At 44.3% G+C, this 21,630-nt stretch overlaps 1 protein-coding gene and 1 pseudogene across 2 annotated transcripts in view; both read right to left on the bottom strand.

Moving 5' to 3' along the window:
* VSX2 (visual system homeobox 2) overlaps positions 1–18,846 on the bottom strand; it is a 29,499-nt gene extending 10,653 nt beyond the window's left edge. The window contains exons 1-3 of one of the 2 annotated variants that reach the window (XM_033142787.1): positions 18,308–18,846; positions 16,996–17,080; positions 11,952–12,075 (exon numbers count right to left, since the gene is read on the bottom strand). In XM_033142787.1, coding sequence (XP_032998678.1) covers positions 11,952–12,075; positions 16,996–17,080; positions 18,308–18,788 — 690 coding nt within the window. In that variant the 5' untranslated portion in view covers positions 18,789–18,846. The remainder of the gene's footprint in view (positions 1–11,951; positions 12,076–16,995; positions 17,081–18,307) is intronic. The other variant, XM_033142797.1, reaches the window with a different exon arrangement.
* Positions 2,367–4,360, bottom strand: LOC117056877 (annotated as a pseudogene).
* Positions 18,847–21,630: the final 2,784 nt, after the last annotated feature.

Consider the following 21,630-nt stretch of genomic DNA (forward strand, 5'->3'; position numbering starts at 1 on the left):
TAGGCATGGTGAACATCTGGCCCTCCAGATGTTGCTGACATCCAACTCCCATCAGCCCCAGCAAGTATGGCCAATGATCAGGGAAGATGGGAGTTGTAGTTCAGGAACAGCTGGAGGGCCAAAGGTCGCCCACATCTGGCTTACACTGTGTGAAGGGAAATCAACCTATTTATGTATGGTATTTTTCTTTTCATCCCTGAGACTCTCAGAGTGTGTGAAAATAAACTGGGGATTATAATCTGGTTTAAAATACCACCCACACATAATAGGTTACTACAGAGCAACATGATCTAGCCTACAGTTGTGCTGCAATCAGAAAGCAAGAAATAACTCACCTCCAGACTTTCAGCACATACCTGAACTTTACATTTTTGCTGTGAAAGGACTCTGTCACCCTACCACAACAAATACACTTCAAAAAGCAGGGGCTTTGTGCATCTTGGAAAGTGATGGAGAAATGCACTGAAAAGAGTGGAGTGAACAAATGACTAACAGGAAGATATTTAAGCATTGTACAAGGATACAGTGGACCCTCGGGTTACGTAACTTTCGGGTTGCAAACGTGGCAAACAGGAAGTGGCAAAACCGCAGAAGCGCTCTATCACGCCGTGCGCAGAAGCGGCACCTCATGTTGCGGACTTTTCAGAATACGTAAGGACCCCCGGAACAAATTAAGTTCATATCTGGAGGGTCCACTGTATTGGGATGGATGCAGGATGAACACTCTTTGTTGTATAACCTCCCTACAAACAAATCAGAGCAAATGCTCAAAAAGTCTGGATATAATCTAACCTCAATGAAAACAGGGTGGAGTGTTCAATAAATAAGTTGCGTATTCAACAAAGTTTTACTCTGAGTAGCCCCATTGAAATTATTGAGCATGGCTATGTTAGGTCCATTGATTTCAATAGGTCTGGTCTGAATAAAATTCAGTTCAATACTACCCTGTGCCTCCTTCCCAATCCAAAATGGACTTTATATAGACACATCACTTCCCCTGACCCCTTCCTTGATTGTGACCAACGACATGATCCTGTTCACATCTACTCAGAAGTAATACCAGTGAGTTCCATGGGACTTACTTTAGTGGCTTACAAGTAGCAAGTTTCCGTCAGATTATTCCGTTAGGAATTATCTGCTGAAAAGTTGTAACAAGCAACAAACTTCATATGTATGCTTGCCTTTCAGTTGTAAAATGTCCACTAGAGGGCCACATGTGCGCATAGTCATACATGAAAGAGGTTGCTGCTTCATAAACAACAGCTGGAATATGCAACACCAACTCAGTAGGAAGAAGGGGGATAACTTAGAACACTCATCCTTTGGCACACAGCTTCCAAAAGAGGAAGAGAAATGAAACAGAATTAGAACTTCAACTTCCAGTACAATCAATTTGTGGACTGAGCTGCTGGATTACTAGATTCTTTAAAGGCTCTCAGAATCTCTCTCTCCCCCCCCCCCCAAGAAGAGGACTTTAGAGAATCTTTGCCTGTCCCATCAAAGTGCAGCCCTTTAAACCAGCTCAGTTATTTTTTAAAAAGCGAAGTATTGTGACTTGGTGATTAAAAACCTTTATCAAGCCCCTCTTCAGTGCAACTTTAAACTGCAAAAACTGTAGCAGCTCCAATATCTGGTCCATTTTCAAAATCCAAAAAGTCTATTCTTCTGGGGTTGCAAATTCTGTCTTTTGCAACTGGGAAACTTTGCGGGGGGGGGGTTGTTTTTTGTTTACAGCTCCCAGCACCATTCATAATTATGTTAAAAGCTGCTTAGAAAGAAAGAAAAAATCTCATCTCATCTCAAGCAACTTAAAAACTATTGCAAGAGTGTAAAAAGGAACTAGTAAAAATCCTGGAGCGTAAAATGTGAAATCTGATTTTGTTTACATGAAGAACACTCGCTGAACAATCAGTTCATTCCATAGAGGGTTAAATGAATGGAACCACACTATAAGACAACTGCAAAACAACAACAACAACAACAACAACAACAACAACACCCCACAATTACACCTGCATTATTGCCATCAGTACTGCAAGGCAGGTAAAAACGGGCCCTTGAACCAAGGTGAAGGCATCTTCATTAAAAAAAAAATTCTCACCAGCAAGAAGGAACAAAATATCTGGGAACTACAAAATTGTTTGAGGGGCCCTTCAGTCTGACCTGCCCCATAACACACACACCCCAAATCACTGTGCAGAAACAAATAAAGTGCAAACATGAAGGCAAGATTCCCTATTACGTAAGTCTTCAGATGGGCATCCCCTGCCTGGGTGCAGCACCAGTAGGCATCTTCTAGTGGTAGGTAAACAGGAGGACTTCCTTCTGCAAGAAGTGCAGCCGTTCCTGGTGCCCCCACCACTGCTCTAAATAGAGTCTCTATTCTTCTGGTTATTTATCAGTGTGTGGTAGTGATAAAAGATCTCCATGGAATGTTTCCAATGCCCGTAGGAGCAACAGAAGTGCTTGAAGCAGAGCTGGCCTCTGTAGAAGAAGGGACTTGATTAAGACTGCAGACCTGACATACCCTGGCATCTTCCATGTATGGATTAGTTGGAACTTGTACTGGAAACTTGGTTGTTTTGATCTCCACAAACCCAGCACTCACTGCTTTCAGATGGCTGGTTGGTTGTTGAAGGACACAGACAGATCCATATGGTACTTGTAATTGTCGACCTGCATGCACCACACCACTAAACAGGCCACTGAAGACAAGCCTTGGCATTCCCATCAACAGCTTGCATGAGGACCATTATGTCAAGCCTCTGGGTTGGGCTGCACATGAAATTGCTGCGTGCCAGAACCCAAGGAATCTCCTGCACTTCTTTGCAGTGCATCCTGTGGCTGGACATCTTGATATAGTACTCGCTCAGCCCACAGGACTCGGCACAACACAGGAGCAATGCTGGAGCAGAGCATTCACAGATGTCTCCAATTCAAACACTGGATAGGCATAGCCTTACAGGACATTACCTTTGAGAAAGCAGCCAAGTGCACAGAAGGTGATGATCAGACCCTCCAAAGAGCACTTTACAAGAGTACATTGGATTCTTGTAGGTTCAGGGTAGGAGCTCCTCGCTCCTTGTGCAGGATGCCTTGTTCACCTCTGCTGTCTGCTCATGAAGCCTGGCTTCTCTTTCAGTACTGAACAGCAGGTCCTCTGTGGAGCCTAGCAGGTTCCAGGAAGGGTAGGTAGATGCTTCAGGAGAACCAGTGTGGTATAATGGTTAAGAGTGGTAGACTTGTAATCTGGAGAACCGGGTTTGTGTCTCCGCTCCTCCACATGCAGCTGCTGGGTGACCTTGGGCTAGTCACACTTCTTTGAAGTCTCTCAGCCCCACTCACCTCACAGAGTGTTTGTTGTGGGGGAGGAAGGGAAAGGAGAATGTTAGCCGCTTTGAGACTCCTTCAGGTAGTGATAAAGTGGGATATCAAATCCAAACTCCTCCTCTTCTCTGCTTGCGTATTCTGGTTTTGCTGCCGGTGACTGTAACAAGAGTAGCTTGATCTTGATCAAGGTTGGATCCCGCTCCGTTTAAGGAATCCCTGGTAATGCCACCAGCAGGCAGGAATAGTAGAGGTGGGAAGACTTTAAATCAAACCTGAGCCAGAGCTGAATCCAGAGTCAGAGGGACTGCTGGAGCGTTAATACACAAGTGAATGTCTTCTATCCAGGTGGGAACCCCTCAAAGGGGGTTGGAAGCATGCTCAGAATAGGCTAGGGTGCAGCATCTGAAACTTGTGTGCTCCATGATCTGCCCCACTCTGGCAGGTTGAGAGAGACTGCTTATATTGAGTCCCAGCATAAGACCCTGCAAAGCCTCTAAATATGTTTCGTTGTGAATCCTGCACTGGCTTTTTATTGTGGAACATAAACATCAAAAATAGATTTTACACATTACAGGAAACTGTACGTGCTGAAGTTAATTTGCAGCGTAAGAGGCTGCAGCAGCCTGTTGCTCAACCTACCTGGAAGTAAGTTGCTTGAGATGACTCTGAGCACTTCCTTGCCCTCAGTGCAAGACATGAAGAACTATTTTCTTCTGTCAGTTACGGAAAAAAATATGAGCTCAGCTTGGACTTTTGTCTTCAGATAGGTGGTTCCTAAACCTTCCTATGAGCACACACCTGAACTGGTTTAGAAATTCCCAGTTCTAAGTTTTGTTGCAGAAAGCTGCTATGCTCTTATAAACCAGGAACTATTTTATGGCTACCTATTCGAATGCAATGTCAAGATTATTGGCACTGTTTATGGCGGCATCACTTTCTATGACTCTATTAAAAGGGATATGAAGTTAAATGAGCACAGTAAAGGTGCCACACACCTTGCATACCTGATCACAAGATGGATAGCTGGCATTGCCCCTGCTGCCTGCCAGAAACTTGCAGAGGAATGCTACTACAAGGAAAGAGGATTGTTCTGCAATGTATGGGGACTTTTCTTGCCAGTCGCCTCACTAATTGCTAAGCTTTCTGTTAACTTCTTTCTGAAAATACTTATTGATACCACTGCTGTAGGCTAGATACACCTAAATCTGCCCTGTTCCACTTCTAGCTGACATATAGCACAACCAGAATTGATAATATCAATGTGACACATATGTGAGGTCATCAGAATGTTTAAAAACAACAATATTACAGGTTTTCCTGTAAAACACAGTACAGTAGTATGTATTGTGACATTCCTTTGCCCCCATTTAAAAACCTGGATGGGAAATAATGGTATTCATATTAGCCTTAGACCCAGGGCCAACAAGGGGGGTGGGCTAGTACAAATTACTGGGGCCCAGCACTCTGGAAGGTGGGGCCCTGAGCCTAACTATCTGCATATGTTTTTTGTAATTCTTAACATATATATATATATATATATATATATATATATATATATATATATATATATATATCATGTTCAGTGCATACACAAGTCTGAATAATGGCTTGCGAACTTGTGCCATGAATCAAGCATGTCTGACTCTATACAAACATTCATTTCTGCGATTTGACAGTATGGCAATGCTGTCTCATCCTACTATGCGCAGTTGCATTTACATGTTTTCTTAAGGGAACACTGTACAAATGCAACAAAGCTGTTTTGTGATATGAATTGTGTTATGTTACACGTGCAAGGTTAATGTTTAAAGTGTATGGTTAGTTCAGCAACAACCGTGTGGGTGCTTATATTATTGATATTAGTCATTAAGATCTTAATAGTCACAACAGGTACAAATATTATCATATTATTAACATAAAAACAAGATCACACATTTATTTTATATCCCGTGTACAGATTTTTAATCCATCTGCCCTTGGGGGGGGGATCTTTTTTACTGCGGCCCAAACTCACTCTCAGCAACCTTGCTCAGATCAATTAAGATTATCTAGAAGGGGGGAAGCCATTTATGGCTATAATGCAGAAAAATGTGTCTTTCTTCCTAACATGAAGGTGGACTTTTAATTCTTAACTGTTGGGCAAAATAGTAATAGTATTCAAGGAGTAATAACATGCAGACAAATAGATGAAAAGGAACAGATGCATGGTGGAAAGGCTGCAAAACAGATAAAACAGAGTCCTGCCTGCACATGTCCAGACATTTTCCCCAAAGCTAGTAGTCTCTGCTGTAGTAGTTGAAGGTTTGCTGGAAAACTGTGGTTAAGTTGAGAACCCAAATCTCTTGGAGACTTAACATTGGGGAAGTTATGATAAGCCAGTACAGTATGGGAAAATTTGTTGTCTGTACAATCTGCACTCAGTTCCTAGAGCAAACAGCTCTGGGAATGAGAGCTTTGAGTATGAAGGAAAAGATATAATACTTTAGGTATGCAAATAGGAAAACTCTTGGCAACAGTGAGGAGTAGTCTACTCAGTTAGGCAGGCTACAATGATGTTGCTATCAAATCATCAAGACAGTATTGTGAATTTGAACCACTGGGGTAGAGCAGGGTGGAGATGCCAGGCCTCACTAGTATCCTGAGATCTCAAACACCATTAGCGTGGGGAAACAGAAGCCGTTTCTTCAGTCCCTTCTCTCATATCATTGGTGGATAGTGGCAGATAGATTTCTCCACTTTCCGCTCCAAATAATTGAGGCTGCTAGCTTGACAGCATGAAAAGGAGGCTTGACCAACTGATTATTCAGAATTCTGGGAAAGCAAGAAACTGTTCCATGACACAGTGCTGAGCTGGCCATTCTGTGACTTTTGCTAAGATGAGACCTAGCAGGACAAGGCTGCATGATCCTATCAGGGATAGCAGGCTGGGAAGCATGGGCATCACTCACAATGCGGGGGTGTCCAGATGCTCATGCCGTTTTCACAGAGCAGAATCATTTTCACTGAGCCGAGTCCATCCAAAAACATGTGCAATAATTAAATGATTTAAAAAATAATAATCACTGCGTCTTCTGCACATTCAGTATGCATTATCCAATCTTGTGTATCAACTATTAAAATACACAGGATATCAAGTACAAAATAGTACCTTTATCAAGCCGGAATAGAATGTCTGGAGAATCATGTGGCTCAAACACTACAAGTTTTAGGGGAGCTGCAAAGGGTGTTTTATGTTGCCAGGTCTTGATCGACACTTTCTATGTAATGCCTTGCTGTCATATATATGCTTCTGCCTGTTAGTTTTATTTAATTGCTTCACTGCTGCTGTTTTATTTAATATATGAAGAATGCACACTATGATCACATGGAATAGGTATCATGATAAGTATCATGAGAAGAGAGCATTTTCTGCACTGTACAACCATATGCTAGATAACTTCTAAGGAACATGGCACTATGTTTGCATTTCCTGGACTCATCCTTCCTTCCGCCATATTGGGCATCTTCCTACTTACATCCTTTACACCTATTTTATAAACCTTATGTTATCAACCATTTGTTCAGTGCCTTTGCAATACAGCCAGTGTAATTCACTGAGAGAATGCAGTTCATTTAAGAACTCGCTGCTAAGAGTTGCATTTCTTTCCTCTCCTCTCACTTTCATTCTGTTTTTCCTGCTGCAATTATTTCCTCACTTCTACCCCCCCGTTCATATCCTGAGAAACAATGAATTAATTAACACTCACAAGAAAGTACCATGATCGGATGTTAGATATCCATGTTACAATAATAGAACAGGGGAGATAACTATAATTTTGCTTGGAAATGTTTTCAAAGTGTCTCCAGCCAACATCACTTTATAGCTCTACATTCATATTTTGTACCATTGTCTCCTATGCAAGAGCATTGTTCCCAAAGTGCATTAAAGAGGATATAGCTAATGAAGACTTAATGTCTCAAGAATCTACTCTCATCCGTTCCTCTGATCAAAACAAAATAAAAAATAAAATAAATCCTTCCAGTAGCACCTTAGAGACCAACTAAGTTTGTTCTTGGTATGAGCTTTCATGTGCATGCACACTTCTTCCTCTGATGTGGACTAAGGTGATATCTAGGGAAGCAAAATGCTTCTGACAAATAGGAGATTGCTCTGTTTTCTCCTCATCATCAGTCAGTGATAGAGTATCACAAAGCACTGGATTGCAAGAGATGGGGAAATGGTCAGCATCCTCACTTGCCAATAAAGAGACTCACATTAATTGAACTGAAGGTGAAATGATGGGAAAGATGCTTGCATCTCCTTTGCCAATGTCCACCCACCCCGGTCTTCCAGAATCCTTAATTTATTCTTTCCCCCACTATAAGGAGAATTAATGAGGCTTGATTTACAATTAATTCCCTGAACTGATTCTCAGCGTAAAACAAACTTGTTTGGAAGTGACATAAACTGCAGACATAAACAACTAACCACTCTCAAACTTGCCTTTTTTTGGAGGGGGGGGGAGGGATGACAGAATGCAATAAGTTGAAACAGAAAATTAAATCTGAATGCAGTACAGCATAATATCTTTCACAACACATTCCTTCTCATTGGATAAGCCATTGCCGTATTGATTGTGCCTTCTCGGTCTCTTTTTCTTTGGCTCATTCCCTGGACCCTGACCATCCTATAAAAGGCACTGGGCATATTAGTTTCATGTGTGTGAAGCTCGGATAATACATTCCAACCATATCTTCCAACTTTTAAAGCCACAAAGTATCTCTCCACACTTCTGCAATATTAGGATACCACATGTTGGCGCTTATTCCATGGTGGGTACCATTGTCTCCTATGCAAGGGTCATGAGGTAAGTACAACACTAAGTTCTGGCACACGGGCACCAACACAGCTTCATTGCTTGGAGTATTCTGATGACTATCTGTGTGAGAGCATTGTTCCCACAGTGCAGCTGTAAAGGACCATGATGTTGGGCAGGGCCACATGAACAGTGCACCCCGCAGGAGCCCCATGAACTGCTCTGAGCTTTATGGAGCAGAAGCAGCGGGAAATGTCACACAACAATGCGTTGCAGTTAAAATGATGCCTATTTGCATACTTTTGCTTATGCTTGGGTGCATTTGTCTGGTCGCCCAGTTAAACTAGAATCTCCTGCCCTCAATATGATACCTGCTGTTATCCTAGAACCTACCCTTCTTTTCAGATTCCTTGCTAACTCAGTGGTATAGCATCTGCTATAGATGCACACACAAGGTCCCAAGTTCAACACCAGGCATCTCCACGGAGAAATGGTGAAGTCCCCACATGAAATTCTGAAGAGCTGCTCCCAGTCATTGTAGACCAAGGAAAGAGAACTTGTGGTCTCTTGTTGGGCTACCATTCCCATCATCTCTGACCCTTGGTCATGCTAGCTGGGGCTGATGGGAGTTGGAGTCCAACTATGTCAAGAGAAAGGCCCCATCTCTGGCACTGTGCTCAATGGACCAGTGGTCGGACTCAGTATAAGAAGGATGCCTAATTCGGGCTGCCATGCTTTTTTATGCATGAGCACATGTGGTCATGCTTGTGTGCAGGCAGCAAAAACATCTTTGCAAAAGAAAAGTAATGAAATTCAATTAATACTTTTTTAAAAGCTTACAAAATGGTATGGTCAGTAGTAAGGGACGGGAGTGATGGCCAATACAGGCTACCTGCAATTTCATGGAAGCACTAGTCAACGGGCACCTATGATATTCCTATAACCACAGTCCCAGAGGTATATATCTGTCTGTATCTCTAGCTTATTTGCTTGCTTGCTTGCTTGTTCATTTTACTGTCTTAACTGACATTACAGCCATACAACACCCAAAGCAGCTAACATCAACCATGTTTATCTAAAAATGGTAAAACACAAATACCCTGCACAGCAGTATTTAGCATTTTCAGCTTCCAAACTGACCTAGTCTCATTAAAAAGATCTTCACCTGTCATCTCAAGCCTCATGAAAGTTGGACATAGACAAGTTCCCCAATGGAGGAGAGGGTGCCACCACCAAGAAGGCCTGACCCTGTCTCCCAGGCAGCCTGTTGTCTTTTGATCAGCAAGTAGGGGTGCATGTCACACCATGTGGATGTCAAACCAATATACATAAGGAAGGAGTTCTAAAGAACACTGGAAGTGCTAGGTGGGGTAAAATGTGCTTTCCCCAGCAACATAATTTTCCATTTTAAAGCTAGGAACAAGCAGTTTCTCCCCAGTAACTGTGCTAGTTGAAGGAACAACAAATGAATAACTGCAAGGCACTCTTAGCACTAAGTAAAACATGCAGTGGAAAGACTCTTGAAAACGTGGCTGTGCGTGCAGAATTTTTCGCGTGGCCTTCTGGGTCACAGTCACAGGTTAGCAATTGTGGGGGTGGGGACAATAAGTTTTAGAAATTTAAGCAATATCCCTGAGTAAAGGAAGTGCACAAGGCACAATGTGATCTCAGATATAAGGCAATATTAGTTGAATGTCACCTATGACCCTCAAGGACGGGAGTCTCCAGTCCCATTTAAAGCCACAAGAAGAACCAACCTGGCGCACTGCAATCACACACACTTTATGTCTTGTTACCATGAAGATTGACAAATTGGAAAGAGTTCAGCAGAGAGCAACCAAATGATTAAGGAGCTGGAGAGAAGGTGATTTATGGTGCATAATTTAAGTAAACAGTTTTATAGCGTCGGTGGGGGAGGGGGTGCTATAGGAAGGTGAAAGCCCAAGGGATGTTGGGGGGGAGGGTTAGGAGAAGAGTATGCAAATATCCAAAGCAAGGAAAGCCAATGAAGTCACAATTAATGTGACAAAATATTAAAAGATTGTAGGTAAGGGCTGATGCTGTTCTGGTATCCAAGGGTGGGGGTGGGGTGGGGTGGGGACTCATGAAATAATGAGTGGTTTCCAGCAGGAACTCTCAACAGGATTCTGCCAGCTTTGGCTCAGATTATTAACCCGCACCATGTTTTATGAATGCCATGTTAGTTCATAATTTCCTGATGCTGTCACCACTCATTTGCAAGTGAACAAGTGAGAAGCGGCCAAAGTTCAGTAGTGGCACACATGCATTGCACACAGGTCACGGGCTCAGTCTCTTGCATTTCCAGTTAAAAAGCAGATCAGGTAGCAGGTAACAGAAAAGGCCTCTACCTGACACAGGCAGACAACACTGGACTAGATGGACAAATTGCCTGGCCTGCTGTAAGGCAGTTTCCTATGTTTCAGCGCTATTGATGCTTGAGACCTCTGATCTGTAGTAATACTGTTGTCGGTACAACTGTATCCTGTACAAGGGAAGTAGCACAGATGCATTCTGTTTTGCTGCCTACATCAGTCGCAACCTCACCGAAAGCCCTTCCACCATATCTCAAGCATAGAGCAGTACACCCGTGAAAGGTAACCGGGCAACTGAAATGCTTTTTAGCTTGCAGCAAACATTAGCTGCCCCACTCTTGCCATGTAAGAGTTGTGCGTCACATGACATCTCAGTGCAAGACCACTCTGCCACACACCACACTATACTGGCATAACACCCGGGATCAGCTGAGGCAGTCAGCAGCACAGCACAGGTCATGACTTTGCAATGATTTGCCAGCAGAGGGGCTCATCATAGGATTAAGCTTTAAGGCTGCAATTTTTAGATGGGTAGGTCCACAGCTAAGCACTAGCAGAATGCACAACTTAAAGAAATCAGTACTATCAGGCAATGGATTTGTTAGCAGAAACAAAAAACCCACGGTGGGCAGTTTTCACAGTGTTACAAATTTTAGCTTCCTTAAGACTACTGCTGTTGGCAGCCACTGATAGTGACTTTTGCTAATAAACCATTATTTGGTTCAGCTTTAGGAAGCAATCCTCAGCCTTAGGGCACAGTCTATACACCATTACAGTGAATAACAAAACACTTCTTGATTTTACTAAGAATGAATTTAACTCATAAAATTATTTTCCAAATAATAAATATGTGGCATGTTCAGTTCATGGCGTTTTCTGTTAGATGGTAAACTTATGTTGGGCTCTATTACTTCAGATTGTTTATTAATATACAAAATAGATACCTTCTACTTTAAAAAAGAATGTCAGGAAAAGAGTTCTACCCTAGCCTTCCCCACAACAGTTTAGTTTATTTTATTGCATGGAGAAGCATTCACTCACGTGAGCTTCAACTTACCAAGTTTCCAGCGATCCTTTGCTTGGGACACAATTCTGCTTGGGTTCCCTTTTTTAACCATTTCCTTCCTCACAGATAGCTCCTGAGCCCTCTGTACTCATGCCACTTCAACAAGGATACAATACTTTTAGCCTTCTTCCTACATTACACTTCCCTTCTCATGGTTTTTCTAGCTTACATGTTTCCCTGTATAACACACCTTACTATAAACTCAGGAGCAAACAATGCAACCTGAGACATAAAAAGACCAAACCAATTGAGGGTTATTTTCCCATGATAATTAGCTTTTGAGGATCTAGGTTGCAAGAAAACTGTTTAGCGTTGACACTCTGTTTCTGTCTAAAAGGATACATTGTCCTTTCTGAAGAAACTAAAGAACATGAAGAGGAAAATTAGTATCATGGCACTTTGGGGGTCTCATAGCAGTACAATTACCTGTATCCTGTCTTCAGGAAGTTCTGTTTTCATTGCCAGCATCTCCCTCGCATAGACATCAGGATAATGGGCCTCATTGAATGCTTTTTCCAGCTCCTCCAGTTGATAGGATGTGAAAATTGTCCTAAAGGAAACAAAACTAACTGATGAAAAAGTAAAAATGAAACTAAATGTTGTACTATCCTAAAAGGGCGAAGGACCAAAGGGAAAGCTTAAGAGAGTGGGTAAAATACATTTGATTATTGATTTATTGCATTTACATCCCATCTTGTCCCTCCAACTAGCTGAAGGTGGCCAACATGGTTCTCCCTCTCCCACAACAACTCTGGGAGCTAAGTTAGGTGAGAGGTGGGCTGGCCCAAGGTTACCCAGTGAGCTACAGTACATGGTCAAGTCGGGACTTGAAACTTGGTTCCCCAGGTTGGGTCCCAACACTCTAACCACTGCACCATGTTGCCTCCTATATGTATCTACAGGTGGTTTAGCCAAAAGCCATAGGAAGTAAAGGTACATAGAGAGAGAAGTGTGCATGCACACGAAAGCTCATACCAAGAACAAACTTAGTTGGTCTCTAAGGTGCTACTGGGAGGATTTTTTTAATTTTTAATTTTATAGAGAGAGAAAGTTCACCATGGTTATGACAAGCAAAGGTAAGCACTTTGCTGTCAAATCCTACCCACATTTTGTCTGCTGCATCCCTCTTCACTCAGTGGGGTACTCTCAGGTAAGTGTGCATAAAATGGCCAACTTCAAGTCCAATTGATTGAAATGGTAGAATTAACTATGTCTCCAAAGCCCTCCAGCTGAATTGAAAGCGGAGGCCTATCCGTAAAGTATATTAACAAATCAAAGTGGGAGACAAAAGCAAATCTCTCAACACATGGAGAATGGGGCTATTATTCAGAAGGTGGCAAAGGGTGAGGGCAGTTAAACAAAACTAAGTGTGGCACTTGGTTTTTTAAACACTTTAATAAATGGGTAGTCTTAGATTCCTGCTTCTGTTCATTGTCAGGAAAGCCACCACAAAAAACAAACCCATTTGTAGCAGAAGCTACTCAAAATATTTAAATTAGGGGAAAGCACCACCTCATAGAAAGCCACAGGAGGGGGGGACAAGAAGTAGCACCCCCAAACACCTGCTCAGCTTCTACAGCCAAAAAAATGTGAAGTCCCTATAATTTTATTTTTTGTATCAGTATCCCCACCAAGAATTCAGAGTGGCATACATGATTAACATCTACACCATCCCACTGTATATATGCTATGGCTTTTTATTGTAAATAGAATGCTATTGCAGATAGAATCTGTCTTTGCTTCTCTGGGTTGTGAGCCTAACCACCCTCACTAGGATGTAAGCTCATTTGCAGTCAATAGTGCTTGCTATCAAATAAATGTGTTTTAGACTGGATTAAGTTTCTCACATATATATCTTAACTATAGAGTGTCCAAATATATGTACATCTCTATTGGTAACTTTACACATGTTAAGAATTAAATTACTTGTTCATTTTGCTTTCTTTTCTTTTTTAAAATAAAAAATAAATAAAAATAAAGATAATATTTTGCTGTATGTTAGCAAAATAACAATAAAGATACTGGCTTGCTGATTTGGTTCCAGCTATTACTATAACAACTAAACTGATAAGAGTTATGGATCTTTTAAAAAATTAATTCCATATTATTATTATTAGCAGTACTTCTGTGAAATGTAACACCACTGAATATGTGTCACACAGCACTAAAGCAGAATCCTAACAAAATCTGGCAAATTCACTACATTCAAACCCCAGCAGTGTGAATCCAGCTGGTGACTCTTAATTCTGTAAGATGTAGTTTTCAGTGTCAGAAGACATGCTTTAAGTTGAAAATACTTTGTTTTGCTTGTCAATACCTATAGGGAGTGGCTTAATGTGGAAGGTTGGATTTTATGGGAAAATGCAAGTTTTAAATAATAAAAACCATTATTTGCTTTTCTTTCTTTCTTTCAATGCAGCATTCATATCAGCATTTTCAGGTGCAAATATTATTTCAACACCAGTGCACAGCATGCTATGTTTGGCATTTAAATTGATGGGTAACAACACAGTCCTCTCTTTTAAAATGTTGAAAGTGCCCAGCCTTTCTCACATCTGCCAGTCTTCCTTTTTTAAAAAAATATATAAATGACCTGAGCACCACATAGATTCCCTAACACTTTACAACCTAAGTAAGTACCACCTGTGCCGTGCCGTCAGCAGTTCAGCTGTGCTGTGCTGTGAACAGCATAGTAAGTATGACTTCACATCTTCAAAACAACGAATTTCATACCAAGGACACACTTCTCCCACGTTTATCTATTCCAAAGTCCTCCTCACAGACAGGCACACTACCGAAACGATCGTCTGGGACTGGAAACAAACGGAAGCACAACTGGAGTTGAAGAAAGATGCCTGCAGAGCAGACAGGTTCCTTTCATGCTCCTGTTGTGCCGCAAATCTGAATGAGCACTAGGCTATCCGCTCCAATTTCTGATGCATGGCAGCCCTCTGGTTCTGTGATTAATCTACCTAGGGAGCAGTCTGCATTACAATATTGTAGTTCATCTGTGTGTGTGTGTGTGTGTGTGTGTGTGTGTGTACACACACTAATGCTAGCAAGCCCAAATAAATATGAAATCAACGTCTGCACCCCTGAATAAATGTAGCAAAGAGAAAGAAATCCAAGTCACTAAGTAAAAATAAAAGAAAATGTAGTGTGCGAATTTCCAATAAAGCTGCCAATATGCTCTCAAATCACTTCCAAGCATTTAAAATCTAACACACTGTATCAGATCAGTAACAGTGTTAACAAAAAGACCTTGTTAATACAAAGGATATATTCTACGCGATCGAGCGTTTGTATTAGTTCTTTAACTGGTAGAGTTTGGGGTGTGTGTCCCCCCCTCCAAACGGAATCACAGCCAATGCGAATACAGTAAACTCGTTTAACCATTCGATATCCTTCTCTCGAGGCAATTTGAAGACTATTTCTTCTGTATCGTCATTTGGGGAAATTGCTGGGGGCGGGGTGGGGGGGGGAGGACAACACAAATCTCCCACTTTTCTAGCAGGATAGTTTTCCTGTCAAAACTAAATGGCAGAATGCGTCTTTCTGAAATGCATACTTAAATTTCGTTTTTTTTAAAAATCACCTTAGTTCACTTTGTACCAACAACCCCTCAAAAACTGTTGTTTACAAACCTCAGGAACAGGTATCTGAAGAAGTGTGCGTGCACACGAAAGCTCATACCAAGAACAAACTTAGTTGGTCTCTAAGGTGCTACTGGAAGGAATTTTTTTATTTTGTTTTGACTCAGGAACAGAGACATTTCTAGTGTCTCTCCATTTTGCAACTATTTGTTGGAGAAGTATCTAATTATAAGTGAATTAATTGGCTTTTTAAATAAAATAAAAAAACCAAATGTACTGGACAAGGTAAATACTGTACACCCATTGGAAGAAGAAAAAACCACTCCTGAAATCACTAAGAAATTCAACACTTGATTCCAACTGGATCCAGAAAGAAAACGTGCTTCGATTTTAACCTGGATCTAAACGGCGAACCAACCCACTCCCTTGTATCAGTCCAGTTCATCTGGGAAGTTCTTGTCCCCCATCTGCGTTGACCTCATCAGTGAAACGGAAGCATCCGCTTTGCCACGGCAATTGCACTGCTTAAGGAAATATTGAACCCTTAATTTGCCCTTTTCCTCATTCTAGCCAACCTTTCGCGGGAAAGTTCTTGTAATCCACAGGCACTCCACCGCTTAGCAAAACTGATCTAATTATTTCCCCAAACCGGGTCCGAACAGATGCATTGCTGCCTCATTGTCCTGAATTTCAGGAATAACAGGATTGCCATTGGCTGGCTTGGGAATATTTTTCTGGCCACCCCTGCAGTCCTACCAGAGACGAACGCAGCTACTTTTGGAAAGAGGACCGCGTCCCCCTTTCCTGGGGGCAAAATGACAGGGCCAAGTTGCCCCCTGAGACTGTGACAGATCTGGGAAGGGAGGTTAGACCTCCACAGAAGACCTCTTCACTTTCCTTTCCTCTCTCCTACATCTCCTGTTTGCAAACTGTCCTGTCAGCTTGCGGAACATTTCGAATACTTTATTGCTAGTCACGGAAATTGCAGCAGCATTCTTGCCGGGGGTGGGGTGGGGTGGGGGGAGGAATATAAATTCATCGCACAAACCACCCTTGATCTCTCGTCCCGTGTTCCTGAGCAGATGCCAGCCATATCATTTAATAGGATGCATTTCATAATAGCATCTCTTTCACACACACACACACACACAACCACCCGGAGATTCCGGTTGGGTCAAAGCACTGCCTTGCTTTTTAAAGGGTTCCAACACATGCAAAAAATAAAATAAAATAATCCCTCATTTATTTCATTTTTTAAAAAAGAGAGAAAGAAACAGCCCAAAAGATCCCTGGAGAACGAGGGATGCAGAGAGAGGTCGCCGAGGACAGCTTCCCCACCCCACCCCGGTGCTGCGTCTTTTATGACAATGGACCACTAGGCAAGGAAGCTGGATTACAACATCCCCCTGGGGTGGAGAACTGCGGCTCACGGGGAGAAAGGAAAGTGCCACCGTGCAGCCGGTCGGATCAGCCAGGGCGAAGGAGACCCCCCCCCTGGCCTCTCTTGGGTCGGAGGTTTCAAGACAAAACAGCACCCAAAGGCAGAACAAATGCCTTGAGAAGCGCGGCCTCCACCCTGAGCTGCGCCTCGGGTCCATCCGAGGAGATGCTGGTGGAGGTGACAGAGGACTCCGTTAGGATGGAGGACCCAGAGAAGGGCGCAACTCTCCTTGGCGCATCTCTGCAGCTCCCTCTCTGTCGTCGTCGTCGTCGTCGTCCCCCCGCCCCACACCCACCCGCGTGCACAAGGTGATCCTGACTCCCTGGACTCTGGGGCCCAAATGTAGAGATTGGAAGGGCAGGCCAGGCAATTGGGGTGGGGGTGGGGAGATCCTCCCTCTCTGCCTCGCGGGGCTCCAGAGCAGCGTCCGCCTTACCTGTGCCGCCTCTTCTTCCGTTTCTTGCTCTGGCTTAACGAGGATTTGGACATCTTTCTGTCGCTGGACGAAACATCCTCGGAATCTGGGGACACAGAAAGGCGGCAGCGATGGGGACCAGAGCTCCTGGAGGGTGGGTGTGTTCGGGTGAGTCTCCCCTCCCGGCTCCCCGAGACGCTCCGGGGTGCGAGGCGAGGGAGTCTCACACTCAGACCTCGCTTCGGATTTCCCGGGATCGGGGGATCGGGGCGCTGTGCGATCGACTCAGGTCTCGTTCCCCGGCCGGATCCCCCCTGGCAGCGTTTTGCATCGCGAGGACGCCTCGCTCTCTGTGCGCTCTTGGCTCCTGCTTCTCTTTTCTCCCTTCCAGACTTGGAGGCCAGTTTCGTTTCCTAGCCTTACGCGACATTTCTCCCCCTTCGAAATGTCAATTTTTTTAAAAAAGAAAAAAAGTATTTATGAATTTAAAATAAAGTTGATGGCGCATCGCCCCAAAGCTTGCAATTTTGGGGATCCTAGTAAATCTTATCGCCCCTATATATAAGTGACAGGGCAATGAAAAAATGGACTTTGAACCAAGGGAGCTGGAACACAAGGAAGGGTATTTATATATTAGACACTTAAATAACAACTTTTGCCGTTTCTCCTAATTTTTACCCGTTTATAATTATTCTGAATTATTATTATTATTCGTTTGGAAACCGGCCATTGCTTTTCATATTATTTCCTTTTATTCCCTTGGCGCTTATAGTAACAAATCGGGACCTTGAGCCCCGACCATGCTACCTTCAACAGCGCAGAGCCCCGCGTTTCTGTCTCATCCATTCAGAAGGATGGAAACCAGCGGCCGGTCCTGGGTTCGAACGTCACCCCCTCTCCCTGCCTCCTGAGCCCCCCCCTTCTCCTTTGCGCCCGTAGATTATCTTTCGTTATGGCTTTATAATGACCGCACTCTGGGGATGGAGCTGCTCGGCCACTTTCTCAAAAAGCCGCGATCTGGAAGAAGCGGAGATCGCTGACAATGGGAAGGCAAGAAGAGCCTGTGTTGGCCCGAAGGTGGGGGGGGGGACCACCCCTTCAGACTTGGGAGTCTCCCTCCTGAGTCGGCTGTGCGGGGCTGGCCAACCTGGAGGGCTCCCTCACGGGGTTGCCTGGCAAGGCAGCCGCGGCCTCCCGCTTTCCTGAGGCTGGATCTCTCTCTCTCTCTCTCTCTCTCTCTCTCTCTCTCTCTCTCTCTCTCTCTCTCTCTCTCTCTCTCTCTCTCTCTCCCCCGGCTGCCCCCTTCCTCGCCCTCCCACGGCTCTGCCTCTACCTGAGCTGGCCGTCTGGCTGGTGTCGAGCTGCGCGGGGCCTCGGCCCAACGGCTGTAGGTGGACGCCGGGCGGGTCGGCCAGCACCTCCAGGAACGTGGGCTGCGCGTAGAAGCCGGGCAGGCTGCCGGCGCTGAGCAAGCCCATGCCCATGCCGCCCACCCCGGCGGGGCTGAGCACGGAGCGGGCCGCCAGCAGGTGGCCGGCGGGCAACGAGTCCAGGGCCGCGCGAGGGTGCGAAGGCGGCTCCTTGTTCAAGCCCAGGATCTCCTGGATGCCGAAGCCGGTGCAGCGTGGCGCCGCGGGGCCCGAGACGGGCTTGCCCCCCGCGGCTACGGAGCCTACCGGGGCCCCTGCCGCCCCTGGGGGGCCCGAGGCTGTGGGTGGCGGCGGCGGAGGAGGAGGAGCAGCAGGTGCGCCGTCGGGGGCTTTGAGTTTGGCGGGCAGGCTGTGGGCGAGCGCGTCGCCCGCTTTGCCCGTCATACTGCGGCTGGTCCCTGGTGCCCGCTCCGGGGAATGCTCGGGAGCCCCCGCCTCAGGCCTCTTTTATACGCCCAGCCTGGAGCCCGAGCGGGGTCACAGCCGAGCAGCCAATCACAGGGACCAGCAGCGATTAGGAATTCCAAAAAGCCAAATCTGGGGGGGGGGGCGGGGAGGTGAGGAGGCAGAGGAGAGGGAGGAGGAGGGAGGGGGGAAGACCCGTCGCGGGGGAGGGCGGCCTGGGGCGCGCGGGCAGCTGCGCGCAGAGATAGAGCCTGAGCGGCAGGTAAGGCGCCCGCATGGCTGCTTGAGGGCAGCAGCAGGCGGGCGGGCGGGCGGGCGGGCGGGCGGGCAACGGAGGGCAGTTTGTTGGGTGTCGCTCTGGAAGGGTCAGAAGGGGAAAGAGAAACCCGCCGCGGCCGCTTGAAGAAGCTCTGGATGTGACAGGTTGGTGGGGGACCCCCCAGCACCCAAGAGGTGACTCTGAGGCAAACGAGAGAGGAGCGGAAAGGGGTTTGACTGCCTGTCCAGACCGCGCGCGCCAAGGGTGAGAGGAGAAAGGGCGGGAAGGAGGGAGGCAGGCAGGCGGGCAGCCCCGTGTAGTGCTGACAGGAGGGCGGGCGAGCGCTATGGGGCATTTTCCTGGAACATGGTCAGCAGGCTCTGAAGGCTGCAGCCCTCGCGTGAGAAGTGGGGTGGAGGCCGCGGGGACTGTCGCTTCCCTGGCTGAGCGGGAGGAGGAGGAGAAGGGAAGGGGCAGCCAGAGGAGCCGAAGCGTGGGAAGCGTTTCGTTGCCTTCGTTTGACCGCGCGAATAGAGGCGAGGCGAGCGCGGCGCGTCTTATAGAAGTCACGGCGACAGTTCCCTCGCCCAGTTCACCAATGAAATCATCCCAGTTCCTTAGAGGGTTATTCAAACCCGAATTCACACCTCTTCTTCTTCTTCTTCTTCTTCTTCTTCTTCTTCTTCTTCTTCTTCTTCTTCTTCTTCTTCTTCTTCTTCTTCTTCTTCTTCTTCTTCTTCTTCTTCTCCTTCTCTCTTTTTTCTAAAAAAAAGAACGAATCGCCCCGTAGACAGGCAGGTGGGCTGATAGGAGACTTTGCAGTTTGTTGTACAAACTTCGCAGCAACGGGTGCCTTTTTCCAATTATCAGTTTCGCGATTTGGATCATTTGGAGAAAATAACTGGGAAAAGATATCGAAATATGGAAAGAATTATTTCCATATCGAAATATGGAAAGAATCTTGTGGTGTATTTAATTATACCTACGTTGAAGAGTGGCATTAGTAATAAATAAATAAAAAGTTTGGAAATTCGTTCACAGGAATCACTGCAGCAAACTGGATTTGTGGTGGCATGTAAAATGTACATACTTCACGCTCTGTTTTCAATAGCTGCTACAACTAAAATGCAAGATGAAATGTTCAGGTGCCATTTTGAATGAATGCGAATGAGAAGCCAATATGGAACAGCAATTCGGTACTAGCGTCCATCTAAAAAATAACGGCTGCTTCTTGTCTTGCAGTAATTAGCTTTCCATAATGCAGATTTAATGCTATCCTTTTAATACTAACATTGTTAAAGGTGGTTTCTTGGAAGCAAAACGAATAACCTAAGTTGAAAGAAATCATATGAACCAAACTAAAAGCAAACTATGCACTCCAGTTTACTTATATATTGACTATACCTGTAGATCAAAGGTCTTTATTAAACTTTTGAAGTAAAAGCTTTGTACATTCAAAATTTATTGCACCCAGAAATTTTTTACTAAATCATTGTTTAGCCAGAAAGTAAAGTTTCCAACTGACATTTTAAAGTTTTGCCCCCTTTTCCAAGGATGTGATATTTTGTATTGTGAAAATTAAAGTTCATTTACACTTCATCTCCTGTGCTGAATCAAATCTTACTTAGAATTGCATACAGTTCTTAAAATAACTGACATACATATACTTCTTTTAAAAAATACATTTATATTGATATCCATTCATTTTATATTAGTGGAGGAGGTGAAAATGAATCACAGTAAAATAACCAATTTTCTAATTGGTTGTGTGTTCAAATATTCAGCCAAGTAAATTAATAATGAGATTTGATTTGGAAACACAAACACATCTGGTTTGCTTCTGACCTAAAAATAAAGTTTAGTTCAAAGTTATCCATGAGCACAGGAGATATTCAGATTTGAATGGAAATTATATAGTCCTGTTAAACACCTCACCCATTCTTCAGCTATATTAAACCCCTACATATAGTACAGGAAAGAATCTTCAGGGGGCAGGGGACATTGCGGAATATAAAGGATCTTTTTGTTTTCTAGCTTCTCTGATGAAGCTCCTGGTTTTCTGCTATATCCAGCTGCTGCCTTTTGCTTATGCTTAAATTATATAAACTGCTCAGGAAATGAGGGTTTGTTTGTTTTTTGTTTACATTTTCCAAAGTTTTCCTCAAAACAACTTCATGCAACACAACATTCCTGTGTTGATAGAATCTTTGTGTAGAAATTATCTTTGGCGATCATTCATAGCCGAGTAAGATTGTCTTCCATGAACATGGTCTTAACAGTTACAGGTGGGTAGCCGTGTTGGTCTGCCATAGTCAAAACAAAATCGAAAATTCTTTCTAGTAGCACCTTAGAGACCAACTGAGTTTGTTCCTGGTATGAGCTTTCGTGTGCATCTGAAGAAGTGTGCATGCACACGAAAGCTCATACCAGGAACAAACTCAGTTGGTCTCTAAGGTGCTACTAGAAAGAATTTTCGATTTTGTATGGTCTTAACAGTTACAGGTACCAAGAACAAACTTAGCTGGTCTCTAAAGTGCTACTGGAAGGATTTTTTTAATTTTT

The sequence above is a fragment of the Lacerta agilis genome, chromosome 1 (assembly GCF_009819535.1).
Source record: "Lacerta agilis isolate rLacAgi1 chromosome 1, rLacAgi1.pri, whole genome shotgun sequence".
Taxonomy (NCBI): Eukaryota; Metazoa; Chordata; class Lepidosauria; order Squamata; family Lacertidae; genus Lacerta; species Lacerta agilis.